At 30.5% G+C, this 15,229-nt stretch overlaps 2 protein-coding genes and 1 long non-coding RNA gene across 13 annotated transcripts; 2 read left to right on the top strand and 1 right to left on the bottom strand.

The window, feature by feature from the left end:
- Window positions 1–362: 362 nt before the first annotated feature.
- Window positions 363–3,331, top strand: LOC104719670 (WAT1-related protein At5g40210). 11 transcript variants are annotated; one of them, XM_010437630.3, is made up of 7 exons: window positions 405–725; window positions 808–873; window positions 1,477–1,590; window positions 2,175–2,367; window positions 2,521–2,682; window positions 2,788–2,936; window positions 3,033–3,331. In XM_010437630.3, exons 1-7 carry the CDS (start codon window positions 532–534, stop codon window positions 3,166–3,168), a joined length of 1,014 nt encoding a protein of 337 aa, XP_010435932.2. In that variant the 5' UTR covers window positions 405–531; the 3' UTR covers window positions 3,169–3,331. The 11 variants fall into 11 exon arrangements, 9 of the variants coding, with proteins under 9 accessions (XP_087324453.1, XP_010435932.2, XP_010435931.2 ...); XR_015568129.1 differs by having other exon boundaries at window positions 412–725; window positions 2,607–2,682; XM_087468326.1 differs by having other exon boundaries at window positions 475–725; window positions 1,472–1,590.
- A 4,383-nt stretch (window positions 3,332–7,714) lies between these two features.
- LOC147937340 (uncharacterized) lies at window positions 7,715–8,868 on the bottom strand. Its single transcript, XR_015568130.1, has 2 exons — window positions 8,738–8,868; window positions 7,715–8,237 (listed from the first exon to the last, which is right to left on the bottom strand). It is a non-coding gene; the product is annotated as an uncharacterized LOC147937340 (long non-coding RNA).
- Window positions 7,955–10,298, top strand: LOC104719671 (WAT1-related protein At5g40210-like). Its single transcript, XM_087468331.1, has 7 exons — window positions 7,955–8,213; window positions 8,292–8,357; window positions 8,691–8,804; window positions 9,226–9,418; window positions 9,539–9,700; window positions 9,810–9,958; window positions 10,048–10,298. Exons 1-7 carry the CDS (start codon window positions 8,020–8,022, stop codon window positions 10,181–10,183), a joined length of 1,014 nt encoding a protein of 337 aa, XP_087324457.1. The 5' UTR covers window positions 7,955–8,019; the 3' UTR covers window positions 10,184–10,298.
- The last annotated feature ends 4,931 nt before the right edge of the window (window positions 10,299–15,229 follow it).

Below are 15,229 nucleotides of genomic sequence, written 5' to 3'. Positions count from 1 at the left end.
CAATTTGGTTAATCTTTATAACCGATCACTTTGCTTCACATTTGATTCGGATCCACCGTCGTGTCGATCCAAATGTTATGGTGTAATTAATTTTGATCTAAAACCACAATTATGAGATAGAAAAAAACATGACATGTATGGAACGTGACAACTTTTTCTATCCAGAAATAAACAAATTATTTTCTCTTATTTACTATTATGGGTTTATATTATAAATGTTAAAAATATATTTACAAACGAAATCTCACACATACATAATATATTGTAGACCTGATAAATAATCTTTAACTTTTAAAATCAGTCTGGTACGTACGTGCGGATCCCAATGTAGTTACCAATGTTTTAACCAACTACGATTAGAAGATGTCATTAGATGTAAAAGGAAAGAAACAAAATTACATGATGACACTGTTTCACCGGTCTTTTCTCATCAGGACCCCAATATATTAAGAAAAAATAAAAATAATTATATATGTATTAATAAAATCTCAAACTTGAGAGAGAAGAAGAGGCCAAGAAGTACTACTAAAAATGGCTCCGGGAAGGTTATGTAACGGAGATGGCTGGATCTTGACGGCAATGGTTGCGTCGGAGATTTCTAACGTCGGAGTAAACCTTCTTGTCAAAGCAGCAACTTCCAAAGGACTTAGCCCATTTGTGGTTCTTGTCTATTCCTACACTTTTGGATCTTTTCTTCTTCTTCCTTTTACCTTCTTCTCCTTGAGGTTCCTCTTCTCATTCTCACGACTCTGTTTCAAGTATTTGATAAGTAATTGCTCTTACATATATAAAAAGATCCCTCTACAGAACAAGATCTCTCCCTCCGTTGACGTTTTCGATCCTATGCAACATGGTGATTCTTGGTCTAATTGCGTAAGTAATTTTTATTTTGTAATCCTAAATTTAGAAGCAAGTTGAATCCATACTTCTTCCTAGCAAGTTGAACTGTATATGAAAAGATTTCCATCACATTTGAGTTTCCATGGTTTCTGAATGACATATGAAAGGTAGTAAGTTACTTAGCCCATGTTTCTCGGGTAGTATAATTCATAAACGGATAAAAAAGTCAAAAGATCTTGGTATTTAAAATAAGGTCAAATTTTGTTATTAGGGTAAATCTATACCCTTATGAAAGTTATTTTTATTGTGTACTCCCAATTAATAAAGAGGGGACAATTGATAGAAAATATTTTTTTTTTTACCTTTTATTGCAATGACTTAGAAGTTAGAACTCTCTTTTTTTTTTTCGCATTAACCAAGTAAAGGTCTCTTCTTCTTTTTTTTTTGGTAGGAAGTAAAGGTCTCTTCTTAGTTTTATTACTATTTAGAAGAAAAGAAAAAACGTAGTCAAACTAATTATGCAATGGTCTGCCCAAAAAAAAAAAAAAAACTAATTATGCAATGAACCTATAAAAAAATTGTTTATGGAAGCTATTGTACTTACATTTTGATATTTTGTTTGCATAAAAAGAACAGAAGTGCGTTTCAAATCGCAGGCTACAATGGGATCAAATACAGCTCGCCGACTCTATCATCGGCCATGAGCAATGTCAATCCTGCTTTTACCTTCATCCTCGCCGTTATTTTCCGGTAATCTCTTCCCCCCCCCCCCCCCCCCCAATAGTTAGTAATTAGTTGAAATCGTTCACAGCTTTCAGATTTTGTCTGCTTTACGTTATATAAGATTGCTTATACTTTAAGGAGGCCAACGGTTAACTTTAAGTTGTAATATGTTTGTTGACACAAGAAAAGGGAAATAGTTAGTCTCTCCCATATGTACAAATAATAATCTCCTAATCATCGTTTCATCTCGCCGCAAGACTAGCTCGCGGTGATGAGTCCGATCCACGGGATATTTGTTACTAGTTAAGCTTAACAATTAATTGTGTAATATAACAATTGAAAAGTGTGTAGCACACAAGTCCCATTTTAATATTATTGAACGTGTGCCCATGCATGATGCATGTGTGTGAAAAGCATTATCAAATAACGCGTGGAAAGAAATTAATGTATGTATATATTAGTTTTAGACCTGATGATTATTCAGTGTGCCGAGGGGTTTTAGGGTATGATCGATAGAGTAGATTTTGTTTATTTTATTTTTGTTGTTGTTAAAGATACTGGAATAGCGTTTGACTTTTTATATATACTAACTTGCACTTTTTTTGGTGAAGAATGGAGAATATATCTCTAAGGGAAAAAAGTAGTGTAGCCAAAGTGTTGGGAACACTAATGTCTATAATAGGTGCACTTGTTGTTACTCTTTACCATGGTCCAAAGTTAATGTCTTCACTTTCCGACTGGGCCATCGGCGGTGGCCTTCTTGCTCTTCAATACATCCTTATATCCGTCTCTTACCTTGTTATGGTATAGATATACAACACACATCTTTACATATATATATATATATGATTAAGAAAAATGTACAATCTACATGATAATGTTATATCCAAAATATGATTAAAGTAGTATACTTTGGCCTAATATATGATAATTAACTCAAAATTCGGGTAATTATAGGCTCACACAATGAGCCGGTATCCATCTGCCGTAGTTGTGACGCTCGTGCACAATGTTTGCATTGCTTTTGTGTGTGCATTTGTTAGTCTTTTCGCGGAGAAGGACGATCCAAAGGCATGGATCATAAGATTTGACAGAAATTTGATTAGCGTTGTAGCAATGGTATATATATACAAAATTTTGAAATACTTTTTGGTTTTAGATGTTTGTTAATTCGTTCGTTTTTCTTGGTCTTGATGATAACTGGAGTAAACATTTTTTTCATAGGGTACTTTGAATTCGGGAAACTATGTTATACACACGTGGACTGTGAGTCATAAGGGACCTGTGTATTTGTCCATGTTCAAACCGTTATCTATATTGATTGCAGCCGCATCAACTTTCATTTTCCTCGGCGAGTCACTCTACCTTGGAAGGTATAACACAAACTTATCTCTCTGGTTTCACTATTATGTCTAATCTTATTTACCAATTCTCCTCTTTTTTTTGGTTTGTTTAATTACATTACACAGTGTGATAGGTGGAATATTTATATCAATAGGATTTTACATGGTGTTGTGGGGTAAAGCTAAGGAAGACAAAGTGGACATTTTAGGAACCATGGAGTCGTCGTCTTCTTCACATAGAGCTCCTCTCTTGGTTAATTAAAAGCAAATAATATTCAGTTTAATTCTTTATAGTGGTATTTTAGAAAGATTGATGATATATTGATATGTGTCATCCATTTTACAACTTTTTAATATATCACCAAAATGATTCCTACTATTATTTGTAAAATCGTTTAACTAATAAACATTTGTTTTGTAAGAAATTACAAGAATATGCTATTGGAGTTATGACAAAATAATTCATTAACAAGAGGGCTAAAAACGTCATTACAGTTTTTAATAGTCGGATAAACGCGCGGGTTACCGGGTCGGATCTAACTTTTAACTTATTTTTTCGAGATGTTCGGACCCTTTAATTAACTAAAGTTTCGACTAAATATACGAAAAGCCCGGTTGGTCTGGTGGTTAAAGTATGTTCTACTTTTAGGTTAGGTGATAGGTTCGAAATGCATAAACGTCCATAGTAAGTTTTACTGTTTTGAAACGAAATTAAACAAATTAATGATAATAACTACCCAATAATTTAGGAAATCCCTTAAAGTTGTTACCATAATAATCAGACAATTAAATTTAAATTGTAGAACATTACTTTGATTTGGTTTTATATTTTGAGAAAGTTCCGGCAAATCAATTTAAACAATTAAATAAAAATAAATTATGAGTATAAATTATGAGTGGATTTAACACTCTTAAACAAACTAACAAACTGTGAGAAATATTTTCATTACTTTAGAAATACACGTAGCAGAATTAATTTTAACATTTTCAACAAACAGGGGAACTTTCCAATCTGTTTGAAGAAAAAGAGCCAAACTTGGAGGAAGTGAAGTAAGCTTTTGATGTATTTGATGAAAACAGAGATGGATTTATCGATCCAATAGATTTTCAAAGAGTTTTGACTGATGTTCTTCAATTTTATATATTTGATTAATACAATCTTCTCTTATTCAGTTAGAATGGATTTTAAGATATTTTCTGCGTCTAAAACCTGAGTTAAACAAATACAAACTTTTTAATTCTAACTTTGATGAACTTCATTGAAAAAGTATAAGCAAATAAAATTTCTCAAAATTACGAATTTTTAATACAATAATACAATAATAATCAATTTTTAATAAAAAAGAAATTGGATCACACTATATAATTATGTTTGGAGGACTATCATTTGGATTTTATTCTGGATAAATGATTTTATTTTAGATAACTTTATTTATTAACCAAAAAACACTATATAATTTCAACCAAAATTGAATCAAAAGATGGATTGAAAATATTTAATCATAAGATTTATTTATTTTTAAATATCATCGGAATTATATCAATGTTAATGCACATAATTTCATATCAGAAAATGTAAATTAAGTTACGATTTAAATTACAATCTATTTATGGTATTATGATGAGCAGTAGTAGATGTGAGACAAAAATGAGTAATTTGTATAATAGAAAACCTTGTAATTAAACAATTTTCAAAAAAATGTTGACTTATATGACATGTAGATAACTACTTTGGGACGACTATTTTGAGATTTATGGGTATTTTAAAAATATTTTGAGAGTTTTTGAGAATTATAGTATCTATTAACTATATAAATTAAACATTCAAATGGAGAATATATGTATTTCGTATAAAATTTTTAGCCAAAATTTATTAATAACATTATTATATGGGTAATTATTTAAAAGAGAATGGTCATGGGGAATGAAATTTTTAACGGGATAGATCAGGACGGGACGAAATGGGATGGGACTGAACGAGATTTAACACTCTGTAACAAAATTACTTTCACTTTTTTAACAAACACAGTCTGTGCTTGATTATTATGGATGAATTGCAAAAAACTGTATATTTTCCAGCTGATGAAGATGATGATCATGTTTATTATCGGTACATGTTGCAGTATTCTACATATACACCAAAATATTGATAAGACACCGTTAAAGAGTGGCAACCTAATTTTTATGAAAATATTAATATTATACACTTAAAAAATTTACGACCCACAATTTATTATTTGAATGAATATATGTTTTACCAGTGTTTTTGAAGTAATTTAGTTTACTAATTAAATACATATACTTTAAGAAACAATAATTAAATTTTGAGAAAAATATATTTGATTTATGGTATTAAGACAAGAAATAGTATACGTAAATTGAAATGGGTAATTTGAATAATGATCAATACCAATATATTGAAAGAATTTTTTTAAAGAAAAGAGACATAAATTTTAGATAAAAGTACAAAATCAGAAAATATATGTAGATAAATTGAAGTGTCAAGCTTTGATTAATTTGGATAAGGATTGACAATGCGACAGGTTATTAACCACTTTGGAACGGACACTTTGAAAATTTTGGTATTTTTGAAAACAATTAAATAGTTTTTGAAAATTATTATTTTTTGAATAATTCAACCAAGTAAATAAAAAATATTCAACAGAGAACTCTGGTATCCCATCTAAATTTCTTACTCAATCTCTTTTAGTAAGCATTGTCTAAAAGAAGACGAACATAAGACAAAAAATTCTGATGGATAGAGGACGTGACCGAGACTGGATAAGACGAGATGAGACGGGACGAAAGGAGTTGGGTTGGGACAAGAGGGGATAGGAAGGGACGGGACGTATTTTCCGTCCAAAGTAAACATGACTAGGTTTAAATTTTTTTAATTTACATGAAAATAGTGCATATGTGGTATAGTACCCAGATTAATATAATTCTTAGTCATTTAACAAATTTAAAATTTATATGAAAATATTTTGTTTCGTGCTACAGCACGGATTACTACGTAGTCTCTTATTAGTACAGAACAATACTTCAATATTGACAAGAAAACAAAACATTCTTCCATTTTCTCTCTTCCCTATTATATTTATGTTACTTTACTATTTATTATTTATTATTTATTTTCTGACATATTGCATATTGACGAAAATTTCTAGCTTTTTTTCTTTTCTTATGAAGGTAATGCACATAACATTATTAACATTATTATTATGTTATTCTACACTATTCTTCAATTAAAGTATAGTCCTACCTTGGGATTTCAAATAATGTTCATTCAAATATTTGACATTTTTTTATAAAACAAATAAGACTTAGATTGTATTAAAGGTCAACAAAACAATAGTGGTGATTCCAAAGCTTTTGTCTTAAAAGCTAATTGATTCCTCTTTGAGGCGAGTTCTTACTCTTTTAAGTTTTCGTAGACTCCAATCTAACATCTCTCGATTTGGTGCAAAAGAAGGTCCTCAAAGAATGTAACACTCCTGTTATGACGAAATTGTCTTAAACCTTGTTTTGCTCGTCTTTTGGTTAATATCTAAAAATCTGTAAAAATTTATTGACTCTAAAAGACTGTTAGGAGCGCAAAAATCGAATTGAGAAAATATGCGAATTAGATTTAAAATAACGAAATCATAAATGAATTACAACAACATAATATGAGACAGAAAATAAATCACAGAGGCGAGATATGATATCTCTTTCCTTAATTCAATAAATTGGCCGTAAATGCTTTCGGACAATCACGATTTATAAATCATAGGATACAACCGATCACGAACTATTACAGTAGCACACCAGTAATAGAACTCAAGCGAACAGATCTACGTTATACTCTCGAGACTACTAAACTAAGAACTTACTTGGACTAAGCAAGGGAGAGGGAGAGAGAGATCAGAGGAAGGAGACTTGAAAATCATCACAATATTTTTGAAACCATACCAAACACTTCTAGCCAAAAAGGAATCGAGGACTTTTGTCGTCTGCAAATCTCTTTGAATTTGCTTAATTGATGACTCGTTTTTCTATTATAAATGAAGATGTAATTGTTTTCACTTTTCACCAAATTAGTCTTATTCTTACTGAGTGTGGAAACAAGAACTAATCAACACAGGAATTTAACGAGAGTACGTCTCGTGACAAAAAAAGACGTACGTACTTTAAAGCATCTGAGCAGTGCATTGTATACTCTGATTGTGGGCAAAAGCAAGAGTGGATGCAACCAAAACAGCAAGTCTTTTTGAGCAATCACTTTTGTTGGCTAATCACAACAAAGAAGATGAAAACATTACCATGAAGATATGGTATTGGTAGATGCAAGTGGGATACTTATTTATGGACCCATTAGAAGAAGATGTCCTTGTGACCTTGTCTATTGTCTATATTTTACATGGTTATAAACAAACATTAGTTTTATCTCTCTTTGGAGCCATTAACTGATTTTGTACCAATTTGAAGATGGTCCGCTATATATCCTTGTCTATCTATATTTCACGTCACGCGTTATAGGTTTTGTAATTTATTAATTATCTTACCAAACGTCCCAAACGTATAGTTGTATACCTATTATTATTTTCATCAAATTCCGTATTGTAAATTAATTATACATTTTATTAATATAATACTCCAGTGTCTTTTGTTTGATTTCAATTTTTTGTACTTATTTATTTTTTAACAAAACAAAAAAAGTCTTCCTAGGAAACTATCTGATTAATCAGTAAAATAATTGAATATACAAAAAAAAAAAGTTGAGAGATAGATTTTATGTTGTGGATATTTTGAAAATTTAATGACGAATCTTTTTGTCTATAACAAAAACAAAAAATGACATTACAGTATTTACTCTTGCAATTTTCACATTTAAATAGGTGCCATGATTTTACATCTAAAGCATTTGAAGATGACACTACAAATGTTTAACCAACTATAATTACAACAAGATGACAATAATCATTAATCTGATGGGGACTGTTTCACCGGTCTTTTCTCATAAGGACCCCAATAAGTTTAAGAAAAAACAAAATAATGATATATGTATTGCTAATAAAAATCTCAAATTTGAGAGAAAAGAAGAAGAAGACGGCAGGAAGAAGTACTACTAAAAATGGCTCCGAGAAGGTTATGCAACATAGATGGCTGGATCTTGACGGCAATGGTTGCGACGGAGTTCTCTAACGTTGGAGTAAACACTCTTGTCAAAGCAGCAACTTCCAAAGGACTTAGCCCATTTGTGGTTCTTGTCTATTCTTACACTTTTGGATCTCTTCTTCTTCTTCCACTTACCTTCTTCTCCTTCAGGTTCCACTTCTCATTCTCACCACTCTGTTTCAAGTTTTTAATAAGTAACTGCTCTTATATATAGCCTTATCTCTACAGAACAAGATCTCTCCCTCCGTTGACGTTTTCAATCCTATGCAAAATGGGAATTCTTGGTCTGATTGCGTAAGTATAATTTCTATTTTGTAATCCTAAATTGAGAAGCAATTTGATTTCATACATCTTCCTAGCTAGGTTTCAAAACCAGTTATTGGTTGGTTCTTGAATCGTATATAAAATATTTCCATTTAAGTTTTTCAATGGTTCTTGAAAACCTTAACCCGTGTTTCTGCGAGAGTATACTTTAAAAAGCTACGTAAGATCCAGCCATCTATGGTTCTTGAAAAACACGTATTCAATAAATTCTTACTTTTATAGAAAATACTGTTTATAAGAATAATTTATAGAAAAACATTTCTTACTTTTATTTTTTTGTATTTGTTTTCATAAAAAGAACAGAAGTGCATTTCAAATCGCAGGCTACAATGGGATAAAATATAGCTCACCGACGTTATCTTCGGCTATGAGCAATGTCAATCCTGCTTTTACCTTCATCCTCGCCGTTATTTTCCGGTAATTTCTTTTTCCACTAAATATCCCCAATAGTTAGCTGAAAATTGAAATTATTTAGCTTTTTCAAATGTTTTATAAGGTTGGGTTGCTTATGTTTTAAGGAATCCAACATAAGTTGGCAATGTAGTTGTTTTGATTCTCAAAGTTAGTCCAAATAATCTCTCCAATCATGGTTACATTAGGGGCACGTTTCTCGCCGCGAGATTTGCGTTGTGTCCACGGGATTAGATTAAATTTGTACAATGTGTACCGAAAACGTGTTGACAAAGCATCACTCAAAAACGTGTGGAAACATGGAATGCAAGTTACAATAAGATATGAAACTTTAACAATCAAATCATATCAACAAAAACTATTTCAATATTGATTTTAATAAGGTATGAAATGTTTACTAATTAACTTGCACTTTTTTTTGGTGAAGAATGGAGAAAATATCTCTTAAGACAAAGAGTAGTATAGCCAAAGTGTTGGGGACAATAGTATCTATAATAGGTGCACTTGTTGTTACTCTTTACCACGGTCCAATGGTAATGTCTTCACATTCCGATTGGGTCATCGGCGGTGGCCTTCTTGCTCTTCAATACATCCTTGTCTCCGTCTCTTACCTTGTTATGGTATATACACATAAACATTTTTATATGCCCTTAAAAATAAAAAATACAATCTCGCTACAAGATATAGTTATATCAAGAATATCATTGAAATAGTTTACTTTGGTATTCGGGTGATTATAGGCTCACACAATGAGCCGTTATCCATCTGCGGTCGTTGTGACGCTCGTGCACAATGTTTTCGTCGCTGTTGTGTGTGCATTCGTTAGTCTTTTTGCTGAGAAGGACGACCCAGAGGCATGGATCATAAGATTTGACATAACTTTGATTAGCGTTGTAGCAATGGTATTTACAAAAACATTTGCAATAATTTTTGGTATTAGATGTTTGTTATAATCTGTTCGTGTTTTTCTTGGTCTTGATGTTGATAAATGGAATAAACATTTTTTCATAGGGGACTTTGAATTCGGGATACTATGTTATACACACGTGGGCTGTGAGTCATAAGGGACCTGTGTATTTGTCGACGTTCAAACCGTTATCTATATTGATTGCAGCCGCATCAACTTTCATTTTCCTCGGCGAGTCGCTCTACCTTGGATGGTATATAACACAAACTACATTGCTCTTATTCGTCTTCATGATTTTAGATTCACTAATTCAATTCTCCTCTCTTTTGTTTGATTATACAGCGTGATAGGAGGAATATTGATATCAATAGGATTTTACATGGTGTTGTGGGGTAAAACCAAGGAAGACAAAGTGGACATTTTAGGAACCATAGAGTCGTCGTCTCCTTCACATAAAACTCCTCTCTTGGTTTATTAAAAGCAAATATTTGATATTCAGTTTAATTTTTTATAAGTGATATTTTTTGTAAGATTGATGATATGTGTCATCCATTTTACAACTTTTTACATTTGAACAACATATACCACCAAAATTATCGCTTCTTAGTACACAACAATATGTTGACCAAAAAAAAAAAAGTACACAACAATATATACATCTCTATGTAATATATTGACACAGTGTAAATGTGACATTATGATTAGTAAGTTTATCAAGGTCAAGACAAATTTCAGGACTTGTTTTTTTTACTTTATATGACTATGTTGAGACTTTGTTTCCTCAATGTTTTTCTTAGACTTACTTGATGAACATTTACAAAAATACTGTTTTTCTATTAATGCTCTTTCTTATATATTGTCTATTTTCAATAATACCATTTTCTATATACAAAATAACTAAATTATTAATCCTAAATTCTAAATATAAAACTCTATCCCCTCAAAACTATATACTAAATGTAAAATAGAGAACCCAAACCTAACAAAAAAAAAATCTAAAAGTTAATTTAACATATTGTAATTGTGTAAAAGAAGACAAAAAATTAAAATGACGAATAATATATATTTGAAAAAGATATGTACAAAAGGGAGTTTATGACAATTTCTCAATAATGAATATATGATTGCTTCTTTTTTATTTTTATTTTGTGTGGATGATTCTTGTTCTACATTTCTAAATAATTGAGTATTCATTTACTGAAATCTATATTATAGTGAAATATTGTCACATGGAGACAAATTTACTTCAATGTCTTTCCCCAAGAAATCATAGAAATTTATTTGTGATTCAATGTTTTAATAATTTCAATGAACATCGTGCCGAGTTTGCATCAAATACATTTTTTTTTACTATTACTAGATTATGCCCACATATATACGAGGGTATAAAAAACTGTGTAAAATTTTAAACAGAATTCCAAATATTAATTTTATATTTTATTTGATTTAATAAAAAAATAGATTTCTAGTTCAGGGACTCCATCTCATAATATAATTTAATTTTATATTACATCATATGAAATATAGATTTTAATTCTATGCACTCAATCTCAAAGGATAATTAAGGCTTATAATTATCATATAAAATGACATTTGAATTATATCAAATTTATATCTTACTTAATATTAAAAATATATAAAACATAATTCTCAAAAGAAAAAATGAAAATTAATATATTTCATATTTGAAAAACTAATATTATCTTAAATATATGTGTTCCATATATTGTAGTCTCTTTATGTAATTGGTTTACTACTTGTCCAACTAATTTTCATTAAAACTTTACGAACATTTATATAATTAATCAAAAATTCAGATAAGTTCATTATTTTTTCTCATATTATTATGATATACTGAATATTAGATGAAAAAGAAAACTAAAGGTAAATATCATAATTCTAAGAAACTAAAAAAATATATATGCATATTACATAAACATATGCTCTAAGTTACGTAAACATATAATTTTCTTAAGAATTTTTTTTGCCTGATATTTAAATTTTGGAAAAGAAAAAAAAAAGAAAAGAAAATATGAAATACCCTTTAGAATTATAGTGTACTTTTACTTTATTGCATTAATTATCCTCATAAAAATTCAATTATATTACAAAAAAAATAAAAAGTTGTAACAATAGAACAAAGTTTAATTAATGGTGGTGTAATGAAAAAAAAAACTATTTTTTTGATGAGACAATTTATTTGATTATATAGAGGTGGGTATTTAGTATTTACAATCATCTTCATTTTAGGATTAAAGTTGACCATATAAGTTTTTCCAATTTTGGTATTATATTAATTAGTTGTATAATTCCTTAATCTTTTTCCTTGTAGAATTAATAACTTAAAACTAGAATTAGTATGTGAAGCAATTAATGGAGTAATCAACAACTTATAGTATCACAAAAATTTAACATGTAACAAAATTAAAAAGCTCTTTTGTTGCCCTAATTCTCTCCTTGGATGAGAACCAAAGGCAGCCGTCAAAATTATCTTCACTTGGATGGATCATTGTCGTCGTCTCCACTCCGCTAGAAGCCCACAAATTGGACTACATAAAGTGCGGTATGATTCTTTTACTCTCTTTAAAAGAATTTGTTATGTTTGTTATATTGTTTTAGACTTGCATTTTGGGTTAACCCAATTATTTTTACAGTTTGTAACCGAATAATCGTTCACAGATACGTTGAAAAGGTGAGAGACAAGAACTTGTTAAAGATTGTACGCTATCTTAAAAATGAGAAGAAGTGGTCAAACTGCTGATATTCATAGAAGAACCAATTCCTCTAAAATATTTGTTGAGATTTCTTTGCCTTGCTTCTTCATTTTTTTCCTCCGATTCAGCTTGGTTCATCTTCAAGGAAACTAGTAAGACGATACCCACCAGAAAGAAACTCCCCAAAACACTTATTACAACGATTATAACTACTTCAAGAAAACTCTGTTGAGTGACTTGAATCTAGATTTATATTCACCTACAAGATATATATCCAAGTAAAACTCATAAAAAGCATAAGGTTAATTAAACCATTCTTTCAGAAATGCAAAGAAATAAAGAACCAAAGCCAGCCGTCAAAACTTATAGTTACCAGAATGGATCATTGTCGTCGTCTCCACTTTGTTAGGAGCCCACAAAATCGGAATACATAAAGTGAGGTATGATTCTTTTACGAATTGGCTATGTTCTCATTAAAAGAATTTGTTTTGTTTGTTATACTGCTTTAGACTTGCATTTTGGGTATATCCAATTTTATTTTTACCGTTTGTAATCGATTAAGTTTGAAATGAACTAACAATAACAAATCAACATTTTCTAGAAAAATAATTAACGACGACTATAAATCAAATACTTAGACCCCTCCACAACTATATTTTTCAACGAAATTAAATAGCAATCATTTTTCTTATTAAAACCACCACAAGTTTTGATATATATGATATTATTGATTAATTAATTAGTGTTTAACTAGTGTTAATTCAAAATAAAATACACATACTTATTAGTGGATTCAGACTCGTTTTATCAAATCTTCTAACTTATGGAGCATTAATATCAATATAATTTTACGTCTGTGTTATGGAGAAAGTAGACATATAAGAAATCATCTCCTACACAAAAAGTATTCTTCTTAGGTAATTTAAAAAGCTAACGTTAGCTACTAAAATCTCATAATCCATTTCACTTATTTGTTTGCTTTTGGGATATATGATCATCATACCAATAGCTGAAACTGTAGAATTGACAAACAAAAATCTCTCTTTCAATAAACAATGAATGAATCAACAAATTTAGTACAACAATACCAACAAGAATTAATCGCACTAAATCAATATTTTCAAATATATATACCATAAGTCAAGGTAGAGTAGCCTAAACCCTCTCTAACCACATTTTCTTCAGTTAGTACTAGTACTTTTCATAAAAGACATAAATTTTAAATATGATTCCAACTATAATACACATGTTGATTAGGGGACTCGTATTCGTTTTACCAAATCTTTTAGTTATGGAGTATTCATTGATATCAATAAGTATTTACAATAGACACATATATAATCTAATATAAAAAACTAATATTTTCGTTTTTTTTCCTCTACAAAGCAAAAAAGTTATGTTTAAAGTTGTGAGTGTGCTACTGATTGTGGTCAGCCCCGGCTCTAGGCATGTGCCAAGGGTGCTATAGCACAGGGTTTAGTCAAATTTTTGTTTTTTCTCTTCACAAAAAAGGTCTAAAAATTTTTACTTCAGAAAAATATAGGAAAAAATGGCCTTTTTATTTTCCAGTTCAGGAACCGCAGTTTTATTGAGTCGGGCCTGATTGCGGTTAACCCACTTTGATTAAATCTGGTATGTAATACTTTTCTCAAACTATTCATTCATATTATATTCGTTTAGAAGTGCAATTAGCACGGTTAAGTATTTTGTTTCAATTAGTATAGGTATATGTTTTTATCTTTTATCGTCTTGCTACAAGGAAAGAAGTAGATTACGAAATGCAAATTAGTATAGGTAATTTGAGTGCAATAAATATTTCAAAGTATCATGTTCAGCATTCAGGAACCAAACATATTGATATTAGACACCACTTTGTTCGTGAACTAGTTGAGGTAAAACTGATCGAGATTGATCGTGTGAGCACTGAATTGCAGCTAGCTGATTTGTTTACCAAACCTCTGGACTTCAACAGATTTGTAAATCTAACATGTTTTTTGCCTAAGCTTTGTTGATCACAGACATGAACGTGTACTAGGACAGATCATGGAAATCCTACAATATATAGAAGATCAGTACTCTGAAAGCAACTGTGGGAAATAGCTGCCTGTCATGCCGGTCTATCCATCCTGTCAAATGTTGTCGTGGCTTAAGGAGGTCAAAGAGATGTGAAGAGACACACACATACATCCTCAGGAATAAAACTCTGATTGGATGTTAAGTCTGATATCAGTGATTGACAAACTCTCGTGATGTCACTGATGTTCATGACGATGAAGCAGCTAACAGATGGCTGAGAAACACACACACACACACACACATATATATATATATATATATGTGCTCTGCAAAGAGAAAATCTCCAGTTGCCTTAACATGTTAGGTTGGATTGCAGACTAAAGGCATGCCAGAGTGCAGACTACCCATATGTATCAAGGCTCTGATCTTAAACAATTCAAGAGGTTGTGATAGCTCCTGGTGAAGGTTCTGGACAAGTGGTTGACACAACAAATGTATGTTCAGTGCTGTGTTTTTTTTTTAATAAAAAGGGAGTAAATATAATTTTTTAAAAAAAAATAAAAAAATAAAAAATAATAATAAAAATGAAAAAAAAAATAGTTTAGGCTCACGTGTGTTCTTCTCGATCTGGGTGCTTTCATGTTTATCATTAGTGGATGTGTGTATCAGATGTTTTGGTTCATAAACAGATTCAATTTTCCTTAAAGAGGTGAAGGATGTGATTTATTAGGATCCTGTGATTAATGCAATTGAGACTAAAAAGGGAAAAAGATTCGATGTACCATAACAAATTA

This window comes from Camelina sativa, chromosome 10 (assembly GCF_030686135.1).
Source record: "Camelina sativa cultivar CO46 ecotype springtype chromosome 10, ASM3068613v1".
NCBI classification, from domain to species: domain Eukaryota; kingdom Viridiplantae; phylum Streptophyta; class Magnoliopsida; order Brassicales; family Brassicaceae; genus Camelina; species Camelina sativa.
This window is presented reverse-complemented; position numbering and strand designations above follow the sequence as displayed.